Source organism: Martes martes (genome assembly GCF_963455335.1).
Source record: "Martes martes genome assembly, chromosome: 12".
NCBI classification, from domain to species: Eukaryota; Metazoa; Chordata; class Mammalia; order Carnivora; family Mustelidae; genus Martes; species Martes martes.
Window position 1 is genome coordinate 91,833,131 of NC_137900.1, and position 27,499 is coordinate 91,860,629.

General features: G+C 47.6%; 1 protein-coding gene across 3 annotated transcripts in view; it reads right to left on the reverse strand.

Moving 5' to 3' along the window:
- MED27 (mediator complex subunit 27) overlaps positions 1-27,499 on the reverse strand; it is a 195,384-nt gene that overhangs the window by 40,055 nt on the left and 127,830 nt on the right. For all 3 annotated transcript variants that reach the window (XM_080819911.1, XM_080819910.1, XM_080819912.1), the window contains one exon: positions 25,941-26,034. In XM_080819911.1, coding sequence (XP_080676037.1) covers positions 25,941-26,034 — 94 coding nt within the window. The remainder of the gene's footprint in view (positions 1-25,940; positions 26,035-27,499) is intronic.

The following is a 27,499-nucleotide window of genomic DNA, read 5'->3' on the forward strand; positions in this document are numbered from 1 at the left end:
GGACTGTCCAAGGGCCACCCTGTATGGTGGCCTGGAACAGAAGGCTCTGCCCACTCTGGCTAGGCCAATTAAACTGCCTCCTTCCAGAATTCGCTCTGCAAAGCCTGAAGGGTGGGAACAAGCCACAGCACCCATGAGGAGGAGGCTGTGGAGGAAAAGAGGGAAGGAATGAACGGGTGGGGAAGGACGGCAGAAGGACAGACAGGTGCAGCCTGCAACCCAGAGCTGCCTTTGGGCCACAAATGGCTTGCACTTTGCTTCCTCTTCTCCCTCCTGCTACCGGGTAATATTTACTCAATACGCGGGAGCGTGCAGGCTAGGCATCACGCACGCGGAGACGGAGAAACACACATTCACGGAGCTGACGGCAGACAGATCCGTATACATAGAAACACCATTTGCAAGGAATTCTGAAGGAAATGCAGAAAAGGGGGATAGCTTAAAGAGAGATTAGTGAGGTCGTAGCTGTGTGTGAGAAAAGTGACGTTCGGATCAGATGATTCAGTTCATTCAAGTATTTATCCAACAGACGCCCACCGACTGTGTGTCAGGGTTAGAGAGGGAGGGAATGACACAACGTCTCACGAGTGGACGTTCTTCGGGGGGGGGGGTGGGTCTGGGCAGACAGCAAACAAACGTAAGACCATTTCACTGCAGGGGGCTGAGAAGACAATAAAGCTGGACCGGGGGTGGTTCAAGTTGGGCTGAAACCGAGCTAGTTCGTGTCCAGTGCTGGGGCACGGCAGCCCGGGCTGGGGAGACACCTGTGGGAAGGCCTGAGCAGGAGGACAGCCCGTGTCCCAGGAGCAGAAGGGCCAGCGGGGTGGGTGACAAGGTGGCACGTGCTGACGTGGCTGGTGGCAGGCCAGGTTGGCCACCAAGCGCCTTGGAGGCTCTGGGAAGGAGTTGACTTCGGGAGACACGGGAAGCCACCGCAGAGCTCTGAGCAGAGGGACGACAAGTCTGCCGTGTGCTTTTGCAAGACACGCCCCTGGCTGCTGCACAGAAGGAGCAAGAGAAGAAATGCGGGGGGACCCTGAGCAGGGGCAATGCTGGGCGAGACAGCAGGAACCTGATGGATCTAGGACACAACTGACACAAACTGCTAGAGGACGTGAGGCGAGGGAGAGGGAGCTAGAAGCTAAGGAGGTTTCCAGGTTTCTGGCGGGAGCAGCAGGTCGAGTTTTGCTATTTATCAAATTGAGATGAAGAAGAGAGGAAAACCAGGGAGTGGGGATAATCACCTCCTTTTCGGCAAGCTGAAGGTACTTCTGAAATACCTAAAGGGAGACGTGTTAGACGGGCAGTCTGGAGACAAGGCTTCACGGTTCGAGCTTCTGAGTGAGGATAACCGTCGCTGGTCTTCAACGCGCCTGCCTAGATGCACAGGAGCTGAAAGCTCATCTCAACCCACAGCCCCATGCGCAGGAGAGGCGGGTCCGAGAACTGAAGGAGGAAGGATCCCTTCGATGAGGCACATTCCAGCCCAGGTGGAGGTGGTCCCGGGGCACGTGTGCTGCCTGCCACAGGCATTCGAAAGGTACCTGCGGAGCCGTGTGTGGCACACGTAGCCCTGCTACGTCCACTTCTTCTGTTGATATGCCGTTAGGCAGCACTTGGCTTTTTAATATTTTGACTGTAGGATGTGTGCCAACTTGACCTTGATGTAGAAAATTTTAATTCAAATCAATACAGGGACAAGGTCACTTTAAAATCCAATTAATATGAATGGGAAAATATGCCCCACAGTTCCGAGAGCAGAAAATGGAACAGTTGCAAGTTAGCAACAACAAAAGAGGCGTCCACACAAAGCCGGCCGGTCCTTCTGCATTCGATAACGCAGCTAGCTGTGTCCTTAAGTACATTCAGGAGTCAGAAGACCGGCAAACTTTTTTTTAGGGGTGGGGGATGGGCCTCTATGTAGGGTAGCTTAAAATTAAACTGTAGTTTGTTTGAAGAAAGTTGTAAAATGTACTGAAAACTGGATTCCTATAACCCAATTTTAAATAAATTAAGCCCTGGACTTCTCACCCAGAATCCCTGGAGAAACCTAAGGTGTTAATACAGTCTGAATAGCAGCAATTTGCATTTATATAGAATATGTTCACAAAATTGCTTACAACTGTAACCGTAACATGAGGGGAAACTGAGGCACTGGAATTTAGAAGTCTTATTCTCCTGCAAGCATTAGCCGACGGGACGGGACGCCACGCCACGCTTCCTCTTCAGATTTATGCCTCTACGTCTACACTTTGTTTCTTAGTAATGAGAAACGTTTCTTCTATGCCCTGAATCAGAGTCTTGCAAGAAACGACGGAACGTATTATTATTGGATTCCTTCTGCCACACCGCCGTCCCGTCTGGAATCTCAGGTTTTCCACACGTAAGCCAGGCTGGGAGAGAACATAAATGATCACGCAGCCACCTAACAAAGGGAAGACTGCTCTGTGGCTTCCAGGAACGACCACAAATTCCTTAAAACTGGAAGGAGATCCTGGGGTGCGCCAGGGAAGGAGAAACTGGTTTCTCAACTGATCTTGCAAGTAGACATTAGGGAAAAAACAAAGAGGCTCCTGAAGGGACTGGTGCTCGGATCCGTGGGGAATGTCGCATGCTTGGGGCAGCCTTTTGGGCCTCCTCGGGAGCCCTCTTGGAGGGGAGGTGCAGGTGTCCTGCACAGCGGGGCGCAGAAGGCCGCTTCGATCTGAGCCAGGCCGAGCTCACAAGACCACTGTGTGGGGCTGTGCTCGCCCATACAGACGAGGCTGCAGCAACACACCAGAAGCGGCCCAACTCTGCAGCCAGAGGACAAGCTGCCACCTCGCACAACGTCGGCTCCGTCCTCCCCGCGACGACTGCCTCAGAGGGTCGGTCACTCTGCACTCTCCTTCATTCGAAACAACGCAACCCCGCGGCCTTCCCATCCGTGCCCACCCCCCCCCCCCACCTCCAGTTACCTCATCCGCTGCCAGTATTAATGCTCTTCACACGCTCATTACTCTTTAATGATGCCTGTTTGTAAATAGCAAGATGGGATGCAATTAAGCCATGAGAGGCTGAACAAACACACATACTAATTAGGATCTTTACAAGAGATTTTTTTTTCATGTATAGACTGGAATTTACCTTTCATTAATCTAACTTAATTGCAATAGTGCACCAATAAAGAGTCAACACAAATTAAGTGCTCTAAATGATTTCCCCATATTAAGGGTGAGCAAGTGATCCTTCCTTTGGGTAACAAGCCCCAGTCAGCAGCCGGCAGGCACTGAGCGGGAAAACATCACAGCTGAGCACCAGGAGAAGGGTTTGGCTAGGAAGACAGGTGCTGCACCATGATCATGATGTTGGTGCTGCAGATGCCAGGCATTAATGAGGTCTAGGCCACGGGTTCAAGCTGCAGCCTCACTCCTCTCGAGGGTCAACTAGCTTTGCTCGGTTCCATGGTAGCAGATGACAGCTCTTACATGTGTCAGCTTTCTGTCACTGGTTCCAAGAGAGATTAAGTAAAGGTTTTGGATCAATCAGTTACAATCCATTCCCACTCCTAGAATAATAATGCCCAGGAACATTTGCTCTGTGGCAAGGAAGTACACATAGATCTTTCTGTATGAAAAGGACATCTGTTATTTGCAGAAATATAAGTTACTGTGCTTTACCCTCTGATTTCAGAAGGTGTGAAAGACTGTATACATTTGGCAACTAACCTGAAACAGAATATGACGGTGTATCAACATTAGATCTCTTCTGCAAAGGCCTCAAGCACCTAACAATTTATTCATACAATAAACACTGATTGGGGCCCCTCTAGGGAACAGGCACTGGGTCAGGGTCAGGAAACTACTTTAGGAAAAATGTCACTTGCTCTAGAACTCTTTTTACCTTTTACCTACTTTACTTGTCCTTTCCTAATCACTGACGCTATATAACCCACGTATCACCTTCTTCTCCTTGCCAGACGTGGACATGTATGGGTACACAGAGGCCCCAACTCCTTACTGACCCCCAACTGGGCCAGTGGCACCACTGGCTTGGAACCTGAAACTCTGAAGAAAGCCAGGCCCTTAAAGGCCGAGGGTGGCAACATGGCTGGGGCTATCTCCCCAAAGAACTGAGACTAGACATTATGCTGTATGACTAAGACTGCATCAACGGGGACTCTTCAGGTCCTAAATTAAAAAGAAGTCCTGGAGGAGTTCACCAAAACATTTCCCAATGTGTATTCCATGAAAAGGAGGCCGTGGTCAACCATGTTGGGAAAACTCTGTATAGCCTGTCCTCCTCTCGAAGATTCACGGCACATGCAGGCACATTAGATGTTCTAAGAGGACCGCGAGAAAATGAAATGAGTCAAGGGAACCCTTGACTGTACCCGAAGTACAGGTGCGAGGCCAGAAGAGAGATCCACACCACTTGACAGTAGTCGCAGGAGAACCATCACTTAGAGACCCCAGGAGAGGCCCCCGCCACAGGAGGGAATAGTGACTACAGACCCAACAGGGAAGGACGGACGCTGCTTCTCCAGCGAGAAATCCACTACCCCAGCAACTCAGCCAGTGAGGAACCGTCCTCACTCTGAAGTCCTGCTTTTCCAGGGGACTTCGGTCCAGGATAGCCCCTCCCAACGTCCTCTCCATAAAGCCACGCTACCCTCCTTTCTTGTTGGACTTGCCTGTGGTCTTGCTGTCACGTGCATGTCCTGAATTGCAATTCTCTGCTATTTCTGAATAAACCCATTTGTGCTGGTGAAGTAACTTTTATTTTTAAAGTTAACAAAAGGAACCTTATTTCTACCTTTACTTAACCAGTTAGTACTTCCTAAACCTATGGCACATATCAATTTCCTTAAGAGTCAGCGTTCCAAGAAATCCACTGTTCCATTACTAGCAGGAAACAAATAACCTGCCTAATTTACCCAGCCACCAGCAGCCAGGATCCCTTTCTTCTAGTTAGACACACACCTTTCCTCATCCATTCCCTGCAGACAGACACAAGACAGCAACCCTTCCCCTCTCTCCCTTACCCCAGAGCCTGCAACCTACTGGAGTCGGGCTCTCGTGCATGAGACCCACAGAGGCTCCAAGGATCGAAAATGGCTCCCAGATAGGCTGTGGATAAAAATCTATCAACTCTAACACATTTAATTACTCCCAGTTCAAGAACTTCCAAAGATTCACTCTTAAATTTATTTTTATGGTTACACTGTAAGTCTCTGAAAATCCTAGTCTTGAAACAGCATCACCGACAGCTCTCACTTAATCGCTCTGGTAGATCATATATAAAAACAAAATAGAGCTAAAAAAAAAATCATTCTGTGTTAGTGAGCAGATGTCTAGCCCATTTGCAATTAATACGACCCACTTCCATACAATCAGACTGCTTAAAATTCCTGGAACAAGATGTAAAAGTTAAGATGCAAATGTTCTGATTTTAATGAGAATGAATGGAAACTATAAAATCCTCTCTCCCTTTGAGGGTAGGTACAATCTACATAGCAGTCCCAACTGCACACTAAATTTATCAACAGAACAATCATCTGATAGAGCCTGCGTGAAAGAGGAAAACAGAATAGGGAAAGTCGGGAGTATATTCAGAAAGCACTGCCCACCTAAATTAAATGTTAGCAAAACCATCATTCTTTTAAGAAGCTTTAAAGGAAACTGGATGCATTTCAGTGCATTCCCCCCAAGTACCTGCCTGTACTGGGAGCTTCCTGTATTTCTCTGAATCCACGGGACCCCTTCCTGGACAGAAGGAGAGTGACAGAAAGCCCAGGACTTTGGGACTTTTTGGATCTCAAGTTCAAACCCCAGCCCCACCACTTAATGTGACCTTGAACTCATTATCTACCCTCTGGGTCACAGTGATGTGCAGTAACATCTCGCACTGGGGGCAGGTTGGGGAAATCAAATCACTAAGCATTCAGAGATGCAGAGCCAACGAGAGGGGCACACGGCAGGCACTGATGGGGCAGCAGCGCTCAGAATTATACTCACAGCAGTGGCAGGGGCACAGCGTTCTAGGGTCACAAGTCTCCCTGTGAGTTTCGTTTCTCCCTGCACGGCAAGCTTTCCTGCCAGCTCACCACAATCTCACCCCTTCCTTGGTGCAGCTGTGACATCTCTCCTGCAGTCTGTGTTTTCACTGGGCAGCAGCGGGGGGGGGGGGTTTCTTAAGGCCAAGTCCCACCCAACCCCTTCGGAATCAGATGCCCAACTCTGCTTTACCCAGTGAGCGCCGGGCTCAAACTGACCTCTCCCGCAAGCACTGGGGACTCCAGTGACTCTCTGAACACTGGTGAGGTGCCTAACAGGGGCAGTACTGAAGTCAGTCTTTGCGGGATTAAAACAAACACAGAACTCGAACTCTCCCAGCAGTCATTTGTGCTCCTCGTGTTCATTAGTTTGGCAGCTGTGAACGGGTGCCCCCTCTGTGCTAGGTGCGGTTCTGAGCCTGGGAAATAAGAGTAAGAGCAAGAAAGAATTCGGTAACTTTATGTTTTCCTGGAAGACCTCCCCGTCTAGTGGGGGATTTGCTCAAGGCTGGGAGTGGAAAGGCAGGCACCAGGCACTGACCCCCACCTTTTACCTCCTGTGACTGGTGCAAGCTCTGGGGAAACCAGGCGCTCGAGAAGTATCTGATGACAATGGTGAACAAAATCAAGATGGGAGGCTTCAAAAGCAGAGTTAACATTCTAGAGATGTGGTGCTCGCTCAGAAGCACCCAGAAATGAGAAGCTATGTGGGACAGCAGAAAGAACATGCAACTTAGAGTCAAACTGACAGAGGCTAAACCTTAACTTTGCCACTTATGTGCTACATGCCTTTGGCAATTATGTTGCCTTCGGTGTGGCACCTACCTGGGAAGGCTGGGGTGGGTTACACTGCGAGACAGCATACTCCCGCCCTTCAGAAATGCTTACTGGGCACTCAGCATGTGCCAGGCGCTCTTCTAGGCAGTAGGGATGGAGCAGTGGCCAAAACAAGGTCTCCGCCTTCACAGAGCTTATATTCCAGTGGGTGGAGATTGACAAGAAGTTAGTACCATGCCATATGGTCAAACGCTGTGAGGAACAATACAGCAGAGGCAGAGACAGGGTGGCTGCGGGTGGGTAGTGTGCTGTTTTAAAACAGTGTATTCATGGAAGGCCTAGGAACCTTCAGGAAGTGAAGGAGAGAGCCGGGGCAGAGGGCACAGTTGGTGCAAAGGCCCTGAGGCAGAGGCAGGCCTGTTGTACTCTAGGAGCCATGAGAAGGCCAGTGTGACTGCCGTGGAGTGAGCCAGGGGCCAGGAGGTAGGAGATGGGGCCTGACCTAACATGGGAGAAGGGGGCGGTTCCTGGTAAGGCTCAGAGATCATGGCGAAGAGGTCTCTAAGTGTGATGGGAAGCTAGCAGAGTCTTCTGGGCAGTCTCCAGCTGCAGGGTGTAGAGATGACAGAGGTGCCAGGGCAAAAGCAGACGTGCCATTTGGGAGGGTGCTGTCACCCAGCTGAGAAAGAAGAGGTACGAGAGCTCTGAGGGTCCCGGTTTGGACAGCAGGAAGAAGGGAGATGTCACTGACTGGCGCAGGGGCCACTAACCAAGTACAGATGTCAGCAGGTGTGGGGATTTGAGGCTGAAGCCCCGTGAAAGATCTGGACTGAGGTTGTCAACTTGGGTGTCACCAGCTAACAGAACATATTTAAAATCATGGGGTATCTGAGGTCATCTAGGGAATACGAGTAGACAGAGGAGGGACCAAGTCCAAGAACTGAGCCCGGGACACACTGACGCTTTGGGAAGAGGGATCTGCGAAGACTGAGAACCAATACGCAGGGAAGGGAGGAGAGATCCTGAAGGAACAGCAGGGGCTGTGATGACAGACGAAACCCGAGCAGCCCCACTTGTGCAAACCGGAGAGATGGGACATCTTACCTCCTGTAAAAACCACAACCAACGAGCAGCCACCTTAAAAACAGACACAAAGACCATCGCTGTGTAACTTTAGCTAGAACTGTGAGGCAAGAATGAGGGGCAAAAACAGAAGGTTAAGTCTTTCCATGTTTAAAAAGGGTACCACATGATCACAAGAGATTTCTGAACAGAAACAAAGGAATTTTCTTATTTACAATGTTTGTGACTGACAGTCATCACGGCAACTATGTCATGAACAACACCTATGAAATGCCATGATCCTCACCAAAGGTCCGGCAGAATCACTGCAGGCGCCCCTGGGGCGCTCTAAGCACGCTGCCTGGGGATTAACGGTAGTAGTGGAGGCAGATCTCACAAAAACCCCCCAGAGAGGTCGCGGAGCAGCTCTGTGTTGCAGGGAAATGATGGCACAGAGGCCAGGTGACCACTTGGTGTCATGTGGCCAGCAGCGGCCCGGCCAGGAACCGGACCCCAGCGCTGGCTCCAGAGGCCGCGTCCTCACTGTGGTTTGCTTACGAGGGATTGGGTTAATGACGATGATGACCACCACTGCGCCGATGACTTGCACATAGCACAGTTCACTCAATTAATTGTAATTAAAATGAAACACTATATAGTTTATATAATTAATACTACTGCAGACCATATTAGTGTAGACTCACACTCATCTTTTAATCCAATTGCCAATGGAAATGGATTGTGTATGTCACTTTTATTAGAATCGAGCGACTGTTTTATCTCAACGCCCAGACAAAAGGACAAGATTAACTGGAGGAAAAATCAACTGTGTAGATTGGGATTAGGGAATAAAGTAAAATGCCAAGATAAACTGCTTTTAAAATCAGCTGAAGATTTAATATAGCTCTGGAAGGTCTCAATTATTTCCATGCCTGGTCTATGCAGTGTGTATCTGGGCTAATGAGATTCAATTGCTGTGTATAAATCTGAAACAGGACAACCTGATTGTCTAAAGGAAACAGCAGCTTGGGCTCCTGTGTTAATAACTCTTCAAAACAAAGATTATGATTCGGGAAGAGTAACATCATTTTGGCTTCGCATTATTGATTGCAGCGGGCGCCGAGAGAAATGGCTCCATTTGGTCAAATACAAAGGCTGAGGCAGGGTGCAAGGGATTTGGAGACTCTATTGATCTGTATCGTTTTTCTTCTAGTAACAAGACCAACAATAATAATGTACATTGTCTCTTTGTCCTAGGGTGATTATGGAGCCCCAGGGGAACCCTCCTTCTTTGTAAAGTTCCCGATGTCTAGTACTGAGAGGCGTGTCATGCCACATAGTGACGTGGACACATAGATGCTCACGCGTAATTGGCCAGATCACAGCACTTCCCCTTTAGGGTTTTCAGGACGGCTTTGTGCACTACCAGATGATACTGTAGATACGGTCAAGTGCATTTTAAAGCAAAACGATCCATTTCAGATCAATCCATGGCATCTCTGTACAGAGTATATTCCTTTAATATAGGCATAAGCAGGGTTTAGGAGCATAAAGGAAGAAACATCTTAGCCTGAAACTTCTTGACAGCTAACATTAGATCCCAATCTTAAAGAATGCATAGCAGTTTGCCAGAAAGTCAGGAGGTGGACAAGAAAGCCACAGGCAGAGGTAAGGACAGGCACGAAACACAGAAGCAAATGGGCATGGAGTATTTGGACTCTGTGGTTCTCAAGGAGCCTCTGGAAACACAAAGGTGTTTGCACTTGTCACAGTAAGTGGAGGAGAGCTAGGGCGTTCAGCAGCTTGGGGCCAGGGACACTAAAACATCTGCAATACGTGGGCCAGTTCCACATCATGGGAACCATGCCATCCAAAATGCCAACGGTGCCTCCCCTGGGAGCATTAGAGAGCACTGAGAATGCCCAGGTCAGGGAAGGATGGGCGGAAAGGTAAACTGAGGCCAGGTTACAGAGACCACACAGGCTTCCATACAGAGGAGGGCTTTATATCCTGCAAGCGACAAGAAGCCAACAGAGTAGGACACGGGCAAGGCGAGACCCACCCTTTGGGATGATCAGTCAGATGTGGAAGATGGAGAGGAGGCAGTATGTCCAGAAACGAGACCAAAAGACCAACTGGATGGCTATGGCAATAGTTCCGGCAACAGGGTGGACAGCAGGGCAGATGGGCGGAGGCGCTGGCTGGAAGACACCAGACAGGAAGGACGGCACATCAGGAAGTGTGTCTGTGGCATTCTGCGTGTACGGGGATGCTCACTGCTAGGGATGACGGTTGGGGTTATCTTTCACATGGTATCTGACCAGTATTTGTTACAAGAATGAAGTAAGTAGTGGAACAGAGGGCTGTCACATTAGGGGCAGGGTGTAAGATGAGGAGTCTGGAAACCAGGTACCCTGAACTAAGACCCAACACTTAGCACTGAATACAACTGAATTAGACAACTAAAAAAAAAAAAAGCTACGGCAGTTGTGGTATGGTGCATTCCCTCAACCCACTGTTCACCCTGGCTCACAAAGGTAGGTGCCACCTGTTTCTACCAGACATTAATTTCATATAAAGCACTCAAAATATTTTTAAAGTAAAATCCAACCCCCTTGGAGTTGGAATAGCTTCCTCCAACATTTATATTCACTATCGTAAATGCCAGCTTAAGGAGACACACCTGTTAAGGTCGATGAACAGGCTTCCCATTGCTTGGGGGGGCACATGCAATTGACATGTGTTGAGGGAAGTTATAGGTCTGAGTTTTGGGCTTTAACGGGTATCATTAGAAATGGTGCCTGGGTGGCTCAGTTGGTTAAGCAACTGCCTTCGGCTCAGTTCATGATCCCAGAGTTCCGAGATTGAGTTCCGCATCGGGCTCCCAGCTCCACAGGGAGTCTGCTTCTCCTTCTGACCTTCTCCCCTTTCGTGCTCTCTCTCATTGTCTCTCTCTCTCTCTCTCTAATAAATAAAATCTTAAAAAAAAAAAAAAGAAATGGCAGAACCTAACGACTACTGACATACTGATATTTTGGGGTGTGGATCTAGGGTGCCTCAAGGGGCTTTCACTAATTTAGAATAAGTATTTCTTTCTTTCTTTCTTTTTTAAAGATTTTATTTATTTATTTGACAGACAGAGATCACAAGTAGGCAGAGAGGCAGGCAGAGAGAGGGGGGAAGCAGACTCCCTGCCGAGCAGAGAGCCCGATGCGGGGCTCGATCCCAGGACCCTGAGATCATGACCTGAGCCGAAGGCAGAGGCTTTAACCCACTGAGCCACCCAGGCACCTATAGAGTTAAGTATTTCTAGAGAATCATAGGAAAACTATCAAACTAAACATACATTCAAATGATAGATGTAAGTGCGCCACTGCCTCTGGGAATGACTATGTTGAATTAACAGCTACAGAAACTAAAGGCAAAACATACACCTAGAAAATGGTATTTGAAAACAAGGAAGAAGGAAGGAAGGAAAGAAACAGTATAAACTGTTCTTTGAAATTAGTTCTAAGAAAAAACTATGCTTGTGTCAGAAAATTATATAACTCAAAAAGAAACGTTTTTAAAGACTCAGTTGTCAGAAAACTGTAAACCAGATTTAACGCCCAAGCATTTTTTAAGCCGCTCCATCCTGGTGCCCAAAAGTATCGAATCCACCTGCTTCCTATCCACGGCGCGCACAGCCAGCAGCAGAATTTCCAGCGCTGCGCTATAACCTGGAAGCCACCAGAAACTCACCCGGAAGCCAAGTACAAATGGTAAGACATACTGAATATAAAACGAGAGAACGCAGAGTAGAAAGAAATAGTTATTCTAAGAGTAGAAGCTGCGTCAGCAGGTGACCGACCAGGTAGCCTAAAGAGACAGGACACGGGGCTCTAGCTGGGGTTTAAGTGCAGTGTAATTAGCCTTCTCTGGGCACCAGGCGCCCTTTCTAATGGAAGCCACAGCCCCTGTCCCTCAGGAAGAAGCACGGAAGCAAGTGCTTCTACACACAAAAACTGCAGAGATTTCTGGAAGCTTATCCATCACCTCCCAGGGGGTCACGGACCAAGGTTAAGATCCCTGCCATTACAGAACAGCTAATTTTAAAAGATTAAGTAGGAACGGGTTAGGGAGCCCCCACAAAATGACATCTGTATGTTTTAACAGAATACTGTATCTACACAGAACTTAAAATCATACGCTTTCAAAGCCAAACCCAAGCACATTCAGCAGAAGCGCTCACGTACTTTGCCTAAGAAACCTCAAATCAAGTGGGTTCAGAAAGGTCACCGAGGCCACGACCCCCTCTCTGTGTCCCTAGCGTGGTTTCCCATTCCTGGGGTGCTGAGTCCCAAGTTCGTCTCTGGCACCAGGGAGGCTAGATACTCCGAGGGTGAGTGGCGCGCCCAGCAGGCGGGAGCTTCACTAAGCTGATGTCCCACCAACCAACCAAAGTCTGAAGTCTCGAGTCTGACAGACTAGGGTCGGAACTGTCACACTGTCACTAACGACTGGGGGTTATCTTTCAGCTGTGTGCCCTGAGCCACCCAGCACCTGGGGTCCCTGCTGGGGCCATGTAAAGAACAGAGCTGCAGCCTGGCATGGAGAACACACTGAGTACACAAGGACCCTTACGGAAGAAACATCTAGTATCAGGACAGCCTCTGTGCCCAGTGAATTCTACACCAGGAAGGACAGTGTTTCTTTTACAAATTAGTCCTGGAATCATGCATGATGACATAAATGCTTATTTATTATGTGGAACGTTAACATGGTTCTGAAAGTCCAAACTATACAAAAGGTACATTCAGAGCCCTGCCACCTCTCCCCACACGCATCCGACCTACTCTCTGCCCACACACCTCCCTCTCCCCAATTTCTCTGTCGCGGCTTTACCTTTCCTGTGTTTCCCCTTACAGACAAGCAGATGATGGTTATCTGATATCCTCTTCCTTACCAAGAAGGAAGAACACTCTTACACTTTGCTTTTTTTCTCCCAACAATATATCCTGCAACTCACTTCGTGGGAATCATAGAGGTGTTCTGTGTTCTTTAAAAAAAGAAACAAAACCACGGAGCACTGAGTGTTATACGCAAACAATGAATCATGGAACACACATCAAAAACTAATGATGTACTGTAGGGGGACTAACATAACACAATAAAAACAAAAAAAACCAGGAACGGCATGGCCCCATGGTGTGGCTGTGTCATAATTTATGCAGCCCCTCTTCTCTGCTGGGGCATGGAGATCATTTCCTGGTTTTGCAATTACAGACAAGCTGCAATTCATAAGCCTATGAGTGTGCATGCTCGTACTGTAGGAGGTGTGTGAGCGGCACGACTTCCTGGGGTAGCACTGCTGGGTGGAAGGGGCAATGTACATACGGTTGTGTCGGCCACTGCCCAAGTCCGTCCACAGGGGCTGCAGCGCTCTGTGGTCCTCCGGGCCCACCAACGTGTTATGATACTTTTTAAAATTTTTGCCAGTCTGGAAGTGAGAAATGGTACCTCAGTGCAGTTTTAATCTGCATTTCGCTACTGATGGGAAGGGTGAATATCTTTTCCTGCGTAAGTACCATTTTACATCTTTTTGGGGGGGGGCATGAACTGTCTCCCCCCGCCCCCATTTTTGGTCTTTTCCCATTTTTAAGATTTAAAAACTGATCTTAGGGATGTTAGCTCTGTATCTGTGATACATGTTGCAAATATTCCTCCCAGACTGTCGGCTGCCTTGACTCTGCTTTATGAAGGCTTTTTCCTTTCTACAACTGAGGCCCTACCCACTGGAGATGCTACCCTTCCCTTATGCTAAAGTTTCACACGTACTTGAGTCCTCTTGCCTATTTTACTCTGCTAGCCTGTTTGTCTTCGGATAAGCCAATGCCACGCAGTTTTAATTACAGAAGTTTTAGAGTAGGTTTCAGTGCCCAAGAGACAAGGTCTTTTTTGGTGTCTTCCTATCCTCTCTTCCATGTTTCTCTTCCTTAGGAACTTTAATATCAACCCAAAAAAATCTTTTAGTGATTGCATTAAATTCTTCACATTTACTGATGTGTACGGTCTCAACTTAGTCACATAATCGTACTGCCATAATGTGCTCTACCTTTCCAACACCTCCTCCTCTGAGTGATGCTGTCTTTGCCGGCTCACTCCGCTACTGACTGATGGACTGTATTCAGGAGGCCTTCTGCTTCTGTTCTCATGCTCACCTTCGTACCTATACGTGTCAATGCCCGCAGACTCCCATTTTTCTTTTTTTTTTTTTTAAGATTATTTATTTATTTATTTGACAGACAGAGATTACAAGTAGGCAGAGAGGCAGGCAGGAGAGAGGAGGAAGCAGACTCCCTGCTGAGCAGAGAGCCCAATGTGGGGCTCGATCCCAGGACCCTGAGATCATGACCTGAGCTGAAGGCAGAGGCTTTAACCCACTGAGCCACCCAGGCGCCCCTCCCATTTTTCTTAGATAGCATCTTGTTTCCCAATTTTTAATGGTTTCCTTCCATGGTCACCAACACACACCCAAACAATCTTGCACCAAAAACTGAACACGGTCAGTCCCTAGGCTCAGGCTCCCCACTCAGCCGTGGGGGGGGGGGGCGCTGTAGCTCACCCCGGGCAAACTGCACAGAGAATTCTTGTACGTTTAAAACGGTCTTTCCGGGTCTTGCTACTAGAAAGACACACATATCGTCGATTCGCACCGTCTCTGAAACCGTCAGTCCATCACTGCTCTGCTCTACGTACTGTTTTGGAGACATCTGATGCCAATCTAATTCTTCTGCCTTGTGAGTTATTGGGATTTTTTTTTTTTTTAAGAAGTTTTGAGGACTTTTCCCCTCTGTCTTTGAAGTCTGCTGGCATTACTAGAATGTATCTGAGACTTCACTGCTGCTGGTCAATTTCCCAAGCATCCGTTGAGCCCATCCGAGGTGCTGATTCAGCCCTTCCTTAACTCAGAAATTTTTCTCACAGTCTTCCATACTTACATCGGTTCCATTCTTTCTTTTTCTTCTCCACAGACTCTGATTATGTCCGTGTTGTCTCCTTTTTGCCTGAGTCTCACTTCAACCACCTCCCCTCTGACCCGTTCTGCTTCTTGGTCTTAGTGTCTGTCACTCTCCAGGTTGTCCCTGCCTTTCCTCAATGTTCTCTATTAAACTTCATGTGAATATTTTCTTCCTCAAAGATCTTGAAATTTAGCCTTAATTTCCGAGACAGTTTTATCATTTTCTCCCAAGTTTCCAGAGTATACTAAATCCTTTTCATTTCTGTTCTTAATTTCTGATTCAAGTCTTTTTCCCCAAATGCTTGAGGATATTAAAACCAGTTCGGTGTGCCACACTAGACAGTTTTTTTCTGCTCTGTGGTGTCTTTCTCCTTGGGGGGTGCGGCACATCTTCAGTTGAGGTTATGCATTTGTTCGACTTTTCATTATGAAAAATTTCAAATATCTAAAAAGTGAGAAGCACTGCAGAGTGAACATCCATATTCCCGTGAGCCAGATCCTGTGACTGTCATTTCGTTCTACTTGCCTCATCACAGACTCAGTCATCCAACCATCCATCCATCCATCCATCCATCCATCCCAGATTCACCTATCTAGTCATCTGTCGACCCACCTTGTTTTTTGGATGCATTTTAAAGTTGCAGTCATTAATATACTTCATCCTAAACACTCAGGCAAGCACATCCTCAAGTGGAGTTTAACATTGATTTAAAATTTTTTTTGAAAGATTTAATTTATTTATTTGACAGACAGAGATCACAAGTAGGCAGAGAGGCAGGCAGAGAGAGAGGGGGGATGCAGACTCCCTGCTGAGCAGAGAGCCCGATGTGGGGCTCGATCCCAGGACCCTGAGATCATGACCTGAGCCGAAGGCAGAGGCTTTAACCCACTGAGCTACCTAGGCGCCCCTAAAAATTTTTTTTTGAGGTAAAATTTGCCTGTAATGAAATGTACCATCTTTAGTGTACCAGTCTCTGAATTCTGAAAAGTGCATACAGCCATATAACCCACATCTCTCTGAAGATACAGAACTCCTGTCCCACCACAAAACATTCCTTCCTGCCCCATCCCTCCCAGGGGAATACTATTCTGCTTCTATCCACCTTAATCATGGTCCGTTCTAGAACTTCATGTAATGCAACTACACAGTACGTCCTCTTCCATGAGGCACTTTCCCCTCAGTAAAGCTTAACAGTGAGTACACAAGTGATACAGTGCAGTAGGATTTGTTTGTACTTTCTTTCTTTCTTTTTAAATCACACATAGTTTGGAGTGTGGGCATTCTTGGTCTTCTAATTGTGCTTACTGTGTAGTTTCTGTAGTTGTATTTGTTTTGTTTTTCTGTATTGTTTGAAGAATTTGTGGAGAGACTTGAATTTAGATGGCCATCCACAGGGTTTCTGTGAACATGTTCAGACACAAAGGAAGAGACATTGCTTAATAACTGCCCAGACTGAAAAACGATCAAGATTCTGCCACACCTGCTTTATCCGTCCCTCCCCTTCTGCTGCAGTATTTTAAAGCATACCTCCTACATCATGTCTTGTCAGCTCTAAAACTTCAGTATCCGCCTCTAAAACACAAACCTTTGGTTTCACTTAACAAAATTACCCCAAATTCCTTGCTATCAGTTGAAATTCAGACCATGAGCAGATCACTTGGATTGCTTGAGAAAATTTTCTCTTACAGTTGGTTTGTTGAATCAGGATCCAAACAAGGTCCACACTTCACATACTGCTACAAAGCCTTTGCAGCATTCCATGCTCCCTGCTTTTCTCCCATCACTGACTTTGTCGAAGAAACAGAGCTAACTGCCCTGTATGCTGTTCGCCATTCCTTTACCTTGTACTTTCTGACTTTTTTTTTTTTTAAACCTCAAAGTTTTCTATCGCTAGTAAGTTTCCATTCGTATCACTGCCATTGCAACGAACATTTCTGGAACCACCTTTTTGAAATTTAGTTCGATATACTGCTTTGAATATGCTTAACAGTCGAATATACTTCTCCCGGAAGTAGTAGTTCTCAAACAGTTTGGTCTCGGGACCTCTCTACTCTCTTGAAAATTACTGAGGACCCCAAGGAACTTCTGTTTCTGTGGGATACGGCTACCAATAAAACAGAAATGTTTGAAGACGGAGCCATTCAATGGGTGTCCATGTGATGACATCATCTTATGTGACAGAAGTTCTGGAAAATGCCACTGTGAATGTGTGAGTAAACAAGAGTAAGAAAGGAGAGCGGCGTCTTAGTGTTGCCACAAAAAACAGTTCTGACTTTGCAGACCTCCTGAAAGGGTCTCCATGACCCATTGCTGCCAAACCGTAATGGAGAGCTGCTGCCACAAAGAATGCATCTGATCTCTGGAAACAAATGTCTTTTGGATCGAGGTTTGGTAAAGCAATTTTGATGTGTCCAAAATGAAGTAGAACTAAAAAACAGATTTAAAAAACAATTTAAATTTAATTTAGCTAGCAAATAGTATATTATTAGTTTCAGAGGTAGAATTTAATGATTCATCATTCTAATATTAACACCCAGAGCTCATTACATCAAGGGCCCTCCTTAATGCCCATCATCCAATTACCACCTCCCTCCCAGCAACCCTCAGTTTCTTTCCAAGAGTTAAGAGTCTTTTATGGTTTCCTCCCTCTCTGTTTTTATCTTACTTTATTTTTCCTTCCCTTCCGCTGTTCATCTGTTTTGTTTCTTAAGTTCCACTATGAGTGAAATCATGTGGTATCTGTCTTTCTCTGACTTCCACTGTTGAGCACAATATCCTCTAGTTTCATCCACATCATTGTAAATGCAAAGATTTCAGCCTTTCTGATGGCTGCATAATATTCCTGTGTGTGTGTGTGTGTGTATACACACACACACACACACACACACACACACACACACTCTTACATACACATCTTCTTTATCCATTCATTGGTTTGTGGACATCTGGACTCTGTCCATGGTTCGGCTACTGTGGATACTGCTGCTGTAAGCACTGGGGTGCGTGTGCCCTGCTGAATCACTATGTTTGTATCCTTCGGCTAAATACCCAGCAGTGCAATTGCTGGATCATAGGGTAGCTCTGGTTTTAACTTTTTTTTCTTTTTTCAGATTTTATTTATTTATTTGAAAGTGAAAGCGAGAGAGAGAGAGAGAGAGAGAGAGAACGTGAGCCGGAGGGGCAGAGAGGGAGAAGCAGGCGCCCCGCTAAGCAGAGCCCTACTATGAGGGACTCGATCCCAGGACCCTGTGATCATGACTTGAGCCGAAGGCAGACACTTAACCAACTGAGCCACCTGGGCGTCCCTATTTTTAACTTTCTGAGGAACCTCCACACTGTTTTCCAGCTTGCACTCCCACCAATAGTGTAAGAGGGCTCCCCTCTCTCCGCATCCTCTCCAACATCCAGTTTCTTGACTTGTTCGTTTTAGCCATTCTGACTGGTGTGAGGTGGCATCTCGTGGCTTCCATCTGTATTTCCCTGATGCCGAGTGATGTTGAGCATTCTTTCATGTGTCACTCAGCCATCTGTATGTCTTCGTTGGGAAAATGTTCAAGTCTTCTGCCCATTTCTTGACAGGATTTTTTAATAAATCTTACAAAACGGTATTTTAAAAAAAGGCATTTAACAAAAAATTCCAATAATGTTCTGTGCTGTGACAAAAATGCCAACACACGGGTGGAGTTTCCACAAGTGACTGCTGTTGCATCATAGCACGTCAGCACCCAATGACCTTCAGGAATGTCTGAAGGTCGGCTGAAGCCGCCGTCTGAATCTTTCTATGTCTGAGGAAGGCACGTTTTGCTACTTTGGAATTGCTGGTGGGTGTAAAGGAGTTTAACCACCTAGGAAAACCCCATGGTGTTTTCACGGGTGGTCACACGTCCGCACGCGCTACCTCAGGGTTTCTCCACTTTGGCCCTTTGAGGGGGGTAGGCGGGCGGCCCTGCTCGCTGTAAGATGGCTGGTGGCAGGTCTGGGCTCTACCCTCTGCATGCCAGGAGCACTCCTCCCCCGGAGCTGTGACAGGTAAAAATATTTCTAGACTTTGCCAAATGTCCCCTGGGAGGCAAAAATCACCCCCGCTGGGAACCACTGCCCTAAACCGAGCACTCCGCTCCTAGGGGTAGCTCCAGGAAAAACCTAAGCCCGGGGCCCCAAGGATACGAACAAGAACGATCAGAGCAGACTGTTCATAGTATGAAAACCAAAACCAAAACAAATCAACAACCACTGACAGAAAGAAGGATAATTAAATTAGCAATGTAATAGAATATTTCATTGAGCAAAATGAATATGTTATAGCTAAACCAACTATTTGAGCGATATCAAACAAACAAAAAAAACGCTAAGTGAAAAAATTAAGTCCCTAAAGACAACATATGATAGCTTTTAAAAATAATTAAGTACAACAGGCAAAATTAAAGAATACATCATTTAAGAATACATACGTATGTGTTAAAGCTTCCCTCGTAACAGGCAAGGAAGAGAAAGATGCGTGAAGGGAGGGCTGACAGCTCCCTGCGGGGCAGAGGCAGGGGACGGACAGGAGGGGCTGCTCACTGGGAGTCGTGTACACGCCGCAGATTAAATTCTAGCTCTGGAGCTGGGTGGTAGGTTCACAAATGTTCCCTGTCTTATCAAAGAAATATGAAAGGGCCACACCTGGATCAATGAGGACAGTGTGTCAGGAATCGAGGATTGTGATCAATTCAATTCTACCCCTAAGGTTAAAATAAAACTTAAAATAGGGGCGCCCGGGTGGCTCAGTGGGTTAAAGCCTCTGCCTTCGGCTCAGGTCATGATCTCAGGGTCCTTGGATTGAGCCCCGCATCGGGCTCTCTGCTCAGCGGGGAGCCTGCTTCCTCCCTCTCTCTCTGCCTGCCTCTCTGCCTACTTGTGATCTCTGTCTGTCAAATAAACAAACAAAATCTTTAAAAAAATAAAAATAAAAACAAAATAAAGTAAAATTTAAAATAATCCCAGCCCTCCACACAGTCCATGATTCTGGTCTACTGCGCGGTCTCATCTCCTTCGCCGGCTCCTGGCACTCCGGCCATCCTGCCTTCTTGGGTTTTTCCGAACATCCCCACTGTCATCCCACTAGGGTCTTCTGCACCTGCCCTGCACCTCCTGGACCCAGCTCAGCACCTAGGCCCACTTCCAGGTGGGTGTCTCCTCGAAGAGGGCTTCCCTGACCCCCAGCCCCACTCCCATGGCCCCGCTGTCTCTCTCTAGCCCCAGTCCTGCTTCCTTCCCCCTTGGCCTTATCCCCACCTGCCCCATATCACGCGACAACTGGCTGGTGTCCTGCCTACTTCCCGTTCACCAACACCGGCAGCACGAGTGCAGGGACCTCAGTTAAAACTGAGCAGCACCCACAGCCATGCTCTCCTCTCCTGGTGCTCCGGGTACTCACTGAGGAAGTGAAGGAATGCTTTGGGAACCCAGCTCAGAAAACAGTCTGCCGCCACAGCTGGGACTTAGCAAACAGGTTCTCCTTCACCGGAACTCCACGGGTACAATGGGTTGAATATCGGTTCTCAAAAGGGGCTGCAGAGATGATCTGAGGCTTCGGTGGGGCACCTGTGAGACGTGTCCCTGGGCCTCTGTTCTGGAGCCAAAGAACGGGAGTTTCTGTGCTGTTGCCAGGGATGTGCATTTCCCACAAACAAGACTAGTGATTCTTGGATCTACTAAAGTTCGAGAACTATGGAACCCAGTGGAGACACCGAAGCCCAGAACAGTTAAGCAGGTTAGCTGTTCAACACTTTCCTACCACGAGAGCTTCTGATAGAGCAAAATCAGATAGTCAGTCTGAACGGTTTGAAAAAGATGCGTTATTCAAAAGCAAGGCATGAACATGTTAAAGTTAAAGGTTAGTGAAAATGTGTATTTAGAAAGATTGATAAATGAGTTTTATCTCTTGTAAATCATATAACATCCACAAAGATTAATTTATAAAATATCAAGGTATATTTCAAGTATCATGATTAAGGCTTCATCTTTTCCTCCTTTTCTATGCTCATATACCTAGTAGATCAGTCAAAAATTGTAGATTAATATTTTAAATGCCAAAAGAAGCCAGCTGCTTGTTCTAGTCTCTGACTCAGTTAAGCTCTTACAATATTTTGACTGTTCGAAGAAAATTAATAATGGGATGTTAGGTGGTAGATTAACTGAAACTAAATATCAACAGAGCTAGATTTATTTTTGGATGGCTGAGCTCATCCCTTCAAAGAACGGAAACAGGATTGATTATATCATGAGTTATTAACTTACACAACACCAAAACAGCCCCCTCCACCCCCCCAACAGAGCAGAGAGCCAGCCATAGTGCATTTAAAGATTATGTAAGAGGCTGAAAGTTTGTATTTCCCATCAGCGAGGACTCGGGGTTTACAGGATACAGCCAATTCTCTAAGGCTCACAAAGATGCCAGAAGAAGTTAGGGCGATAACGATTCTGACAGTCTGGAACCAAACTAGCACCAGAGCTGCTGCCTATCCCCTGAGCAGCAGGCCCCCTGCAGCCAAGATGGACAAAGTGATACACACAGAAGAGAAAGATGCTTTTCTCTGTCATCCGCGTATCTACGCAGCAGACACTCCCTGAGCACCTACGAGTCCTCCCTTCCATCGTCTAGCCGCCCCTCCCACGAGGCACCATCTGGGGGTCCACACATGTGAAAGGGATACATACACATGCTTCAAGTCGAACGCAGTGCCCAGGCCGGAAGCTGGCCGCCCCTAATGGTTCCAGTGGGCTCGGAAGCCCCGATGCCTACAGCCAACGAAGAAAGGTTGGTTTTGCTTTTGGGGAGCCAAAGTGACCCCGATCCCCCAGAAAAGTACCAAACTTGCACCCTCCCTTTCACCCTTCTTCACTGCGCAGAAACCTGATGCCAGACCGTGGCTCCCGATTACAGATCTTTGTACATCTGAGGCCCTCCGCTGCTTCTTGGCGGCTGCTTGGGGGCAGAGGGAAGGAGGATCAGAATGGAACACCACACCTGCCTTTTGTTCACAGAATGCCCTGGAGTTCGATGACTTTACGTCGTTTTATTGTGTATGTGCACAACCCCCCCGGCAGGTACTCACACACCCAAACCGGAAGAGATCTGGAGCAAGTCGGCAGAACGTGCTGACGGCAGAAGCTGACGGTCACTTTACCAGAGCCGTTTCCGGGCCCCCATCCAGGCGAGTGTGGGCACCACGCCATCGCATTCCACAGCTCGAGTGGCCCCGAGGAAAAAGCGGTCTGTTCTGCTCTGCTCCCAGCACTCCCCCTCCTCCTCCCGATGGGGGCCTACACCGGCTCTGGAGCTCGGGCTAAACAGCCACGTGCATTCTGGTGCCAAAACACTCAGGTCCCCGTTACTCAGAAAGCACAACTGGAAACAACCCAACACACACAGAGAAAGACCACAGTGCGTCCAGTCACAGAATGGACCATTACGTAACAGTGAAGATGACCCAACTACCAGGTATGAGCCCCAGCCGGTGCGTCCTGGCTGACTCAGGATCCACCCCAGAAACCACACACAAGGAAGGAAGGGAGGGACGGAGGGAGGGAGAGAGGGAGGAAGGGGAAACAATACACACGGTATGACACTATTTTTATAAGGTTCAGAATTCCACAAAACTTAATTTGTGTATTATTTAGGAAAGCATGCCCAGCTGGTTAAAGGCATTTAAAAAAGGAAGGGAAGAGGACGATTATCAGGATGGTGGTGCCTTTGGGTGGAGAGGTAGGGACTGGGAAGAGGCATAGATTGGTTATTCTCTGCTTCTTAAATTGAGTGGTGAGCTCCTGGGGTTATCGTTATGCTTTATAATCGACACTTATTATAAACATTTGTTTATATATATGAAATGCCATAATAAAACTTTAAGAAGAAATTGCCAGCTCAATGCCCGGTAGTCCAAATCTTACTTGCCGCCACCAAGAGCTATAACCGATGGGAGGAGGAAAGGACCCTGGAGACTTATAACAGGACACGTGGACGTCTCCCTTACCAGGCAGACTGCCGCTTTCCCAGCCCTGCCTCTCTCCTGCGGGGAATCACCTCCTCTCCCCCACGCGGAACTGCGGGGCCACCACGGCATGACTTCCTTCCCATCACAGGCAAACAAGCTCAGGAGAGCCCAGCAGGAGCTCTCCGTCCCGGTTGTAGGAGCACGGGCATAGGATGGAAGGCAGGGGATGCTGAGTCATTTGGGCCACAGGGTCCCCGAGGACCGTCACCCTGCTCTGGACGCCCCAGGGCTGCCCTGGTTTTTGTCCCTCCTGGCAGATCACCTCTACCTTCCGGGCTGTGAGTAGCCAGCATCATTAGAAAGCAAAACAAAGACAGAAACGAACCCTTTTCTTGCTTAAGTTAATCAGAGCAGGTTTCTGTTGGCCGCGCTCAAGGAAGCCTGGCTGACTCAGGAGGAGATGTCATTTTATTAAAAGGCACAGGTGCAGTCTGCACCTTGGCCGAGGCAGGTACAAGGAGATGTCAGCAGAGGCTGCTCCTGTGTGTCCTGCGTCACCAGCCCTAACGGTCTGTCCTGGTCGCTCTCGCTCACCTCCTGAAGCTTTCCAGAATACAATGGACTCCAGACGTATACAATCCACCCAGACTCATCTCCGGAACACACCCCTTCCAACTCCTGCCTGCACCTCCTGCGGGTGCCCTCACTGCCTACGGTGTCGGGCCCGAGCACCCTCCGCTGGGCACGGGCAGTCGTGGCCGAGCTCGGGCAGACGGGGAGCGGCTGGCCCTGCCCCTCCGCCCGGCGAGAACTCCCTCCGGCCTGGCAGAAGGCGCCCGCGTGTAGCAGCAAATGGGCCCAGAGGTGTGCGGCCTGATAAAATGCCATCTTGTGAAAGTAAAAGCCAACGCGAGCGGTTATGTTAAAACCATGGTTACCCACCCCGCAGGCTGATTCCGCATCAGCTCCCCCACTGCTCCCCCTCTAAATACGCCCCACCTTGTGTGAGCTCTGCGTCCCCGGGGGAAGGCGGCAGCTCGCTGGCGAGATGCGGAGCATGTTCTGAGTTAGGCACGCGCGGGGGCAACAATGCACGTGTCGAATGGGGCTCCTCCCCTGCATCGAGCCCCTAAACTCCTCCATCGGGGCTGTCAAAACAGCAGCTCCGTGGGAAAGCAGACGGGGTGACAGTGGCAGTGAGGTAACAGGCCGCTTCCTCAGGTGGAAGTAACTCATCTCAGGCCTGTTCCCGGTTTAGCGACGACCCTGCTCCCTCTGCTGTCTCCCTGCAAGGCCGAATCCCCACCTCCACCGGGAAATGGAAGCTCAGCGACCCAGAAATAATTTGAACAAACCTATTTCACCGAGGATGCTCTCATTTTTATCTTCATTAACTCCTTGGTCCCTGTCAAGTACGCTGAAAGCAGGATTTATGTTTTAGCTGCTGGGTCTGGAGGATCTCAAAATTTCGACAATTTGTACATTTAACTGAGGCAGAAGATATTACGTGCTTTGTAGACAGATACAAATTGTTTTCCTTTTCTATTAAAAGAACACTGTATTACCTCACTCACTGAATTTTTTAACTGAAAAGAATTTAAGGTAGCACGATGCCCGGATGCTCACTAATTTTTTTCTCACGAAAGAGATATCACACATTTAATAAACCCACATCTCTTCCTGTCTTTTTTTTTTTTTTTTAAAGATTTATTTATTTATTTGTCAGAGAGAGAGCACACAGGCGGGCAGAGTGGCAGGCAGAGGCAGAGGGAGAGGCAGAGGGAGAAGCAGGCTCCCTGCTGAGCAGGGAGCCCGATGTGGGACTCAATCCCAGGACCTTGGGATCATGACCTGAGCTGAAGGCAGCCGCTTAACACAGTGAACCACCCAGGCGTCCCACATCTCTTCCTTTCTTAGGACAAAGCCACACGCACACACACGGCAAGGCTGTTCTGCTCAGCGGAACGGCTGGAGGGAGTCGCAGCTCGTCCCGGATGACTGGCTCTTTATAAGATGGTGCCAAGTGAAATGCTAAAGTACGGGGAGTTCGCAAAGGGCCCAAGCGACAATAACTGCCAAGACACAAAAAACGCTCAGTCCTGAAGCTCACCTCCCTGATGCCCGTGGAAAACCACCACTCTTGATTCGATTAATTCTGCTTTTTGTAAAATGTGGGGCTCCTCAAAATCCGTTCAGAAGACTTCTTCAAGCACACATCACACAGAGCGTTAGAAAAGCTTTGCACCCCTGAGCTCTCTGTGCCTTCCTGATTACTAGTCAAATTCAGCATTTCTATCCCAGCGTATTCCCCAGTCACACCTGCCTTTGGTGAAGTCACACAAAGGCAAACACTAGTGGTGCAGTTGTGAGGCCAACTTGCTCAGAGCAAGTCAAAACCAGAAACAAGGTTGGAACTCATCAGGGATAAGGTCCCAGAACACTTGCTTCAAGTACACAATGGATTTTATAAGTGATGTTCCACAGAACCTGTTCTACTTCTTTTTTTTTTTTAGATTTTATTTATTTGAGAGAGAAAGAGAGAGCAAGAGCACCTGAGTGAGTGGGGGAGGGGCGGTGGGGGGAGAGAGAGCGTCAAGCAGACTCTGCGCTGAGTGTGGGGCTCACACGTGGGGCTGACACGGGGCTCAGTCTCATGGCCCACGAGATCATGACCAGAGCCAAAATCAAGAGTCAGACGCTCTACCAGCTGAACCACCAGGAGCCCTGAGCCTGGTTCTACTGTAAGATGTGTGTTTTTCTTAGCAGGATCCAACAGTTGGGCATACCTTTGAGACAACAGAAAAGATTCACCAAAATATCCTGAACTGACTGACGGGCAGAAGGGTCTTACAGTGTTATTTCCTCTCTGGGTCATTCTCACATGGGCTCTACAGTTTCATTCAAAAGCCCAGGTTTCAATGTGCAGAATTCTGAAACTATATATAGGACACAGTGAAGAGAAACACGCTATTCACCATCAGACTGGGAGTTAGTCTCCATTCTCTGGATCCTACGACACAGAACTGGAGACTTGATCTTGAGGCCAGTCTTCTACGTGGCCCTACAGACAGGTCAAGCAGAACTTACCAGAAGCATTGCTGATGTGCCATTGGGCCTGGATAAGTGGATGGACATTTCAGGAAACATCCTGTCAATGCGGCTGATCACGTCATCAACATACCTGAGTGGGAAAAAGAAACGCACGCGTCTGAACTGGAGCCTCACTCAAAGAACCTGAAGCTACAGTGTCCTGAAAGCTTCCCCCCTCAGCTGTTCATCAGTGCGATGCAGTCAAGAAGGCCAATGGGGTTTATAAGTGTTTTTACAAAAAATACTACTCCCTCGTTCCTCCTTTTCAGTGCCAGCCAGTTTTTAGTGCTTTCTTCTGGTATTTACTGCCATATTTCTATACGATATGTTTTTAATGCCAGTTCTTGCTTTTTCATTTCATTTTTTTGTTTTCACTTAAATTCTAGTTAGTTCGCATACAGCGTGATACCACTGGCAGGTGTACAACACCGTGATTCCACAATTCTGTACAACCCCCGCCGCCCCTCACAAGAGCACTCCTGAATCCCCACGACCTGTTTCACCCAGCGGCCCCCCACCTCCCCTCTGGTGACTGGCAAGCAGTGTGTTCCCTATAGTTAACAAGTTTGTTTTTCGGTTTGTCTCCCCCTTCCCCTCCCCCTTTGCTCATTTGTTTTATTTCTTAAATTCCACATACACGTGAAATCATATGGTATTTGTCTCTCTCTGGCTTATCTCACTTGGCATAGTACTCTCGAACTCCGTCCATGTCATTGCAAATGGCAAGATTTCATTCTCCTTTACAGCTGAATAATATTCCAGCGCGCACACGCGCGCGCGCGCGTGTGGGTGTGTGTATTTTTTCCTTTATCCATTCTTCCTCTATCCATCAACTGATGGACACTCGGGCTGCTTCCATAATTTAGCTATTGTAAATAATGCTGCTATAAACACCCCGGTGTGTGTATCCCTTTGAGTTAGTATTTTTGTATTCTTTGGGTAAATATCTAGTAGTGAGTTTGCTGGATGGTAGGGGCGCTCTATTTTTAACTTTTTGAGGAACCTCCATACTGTTTTCCAGAGGGGCTGCACCAGTTTGCATTCCCACCAACAGTGCAAGAGGGTTCCCCTTTCTCCGCACCCTTGCCGACCCCTGTCATTTCTCGTGTTGTTGATTTTGGTCCTTCTGACAGGCGTGAGGGGGTATCTTATGTGGTTTTGATTTGTGCTTCCCTGATGATCAGTGATGTTGAGCATCTTTTTATATGTCTGTTGGCCATCTGGATGTCTTCTTTGGAAAAATGTCTATTCATGTCTTCTGCCCACTTTTTAAATTGGATTATTCTTTTTCTGGGTGTTGAGTTTTATAAGTTCTTTATATATTTTGGTTACTCACCCTTTAACTGATATGTCATTTACAAATACCTTCTCCCATTCCATAGGTTGCCCTTTAGTTTTGTTGGCTCTTTCTTTTGACTGTACAGAACCTTTTTACTTTGATGTACTCCCAGCACTTTATTTTTGCTTTGGTCTCTCTTGTCTCTCTTGTCTCTCTGTCTAGAAAAAAGTTGCTATGGCTGACGTCAGAGAATTACTGCTTACACTGTCTTCGAGGG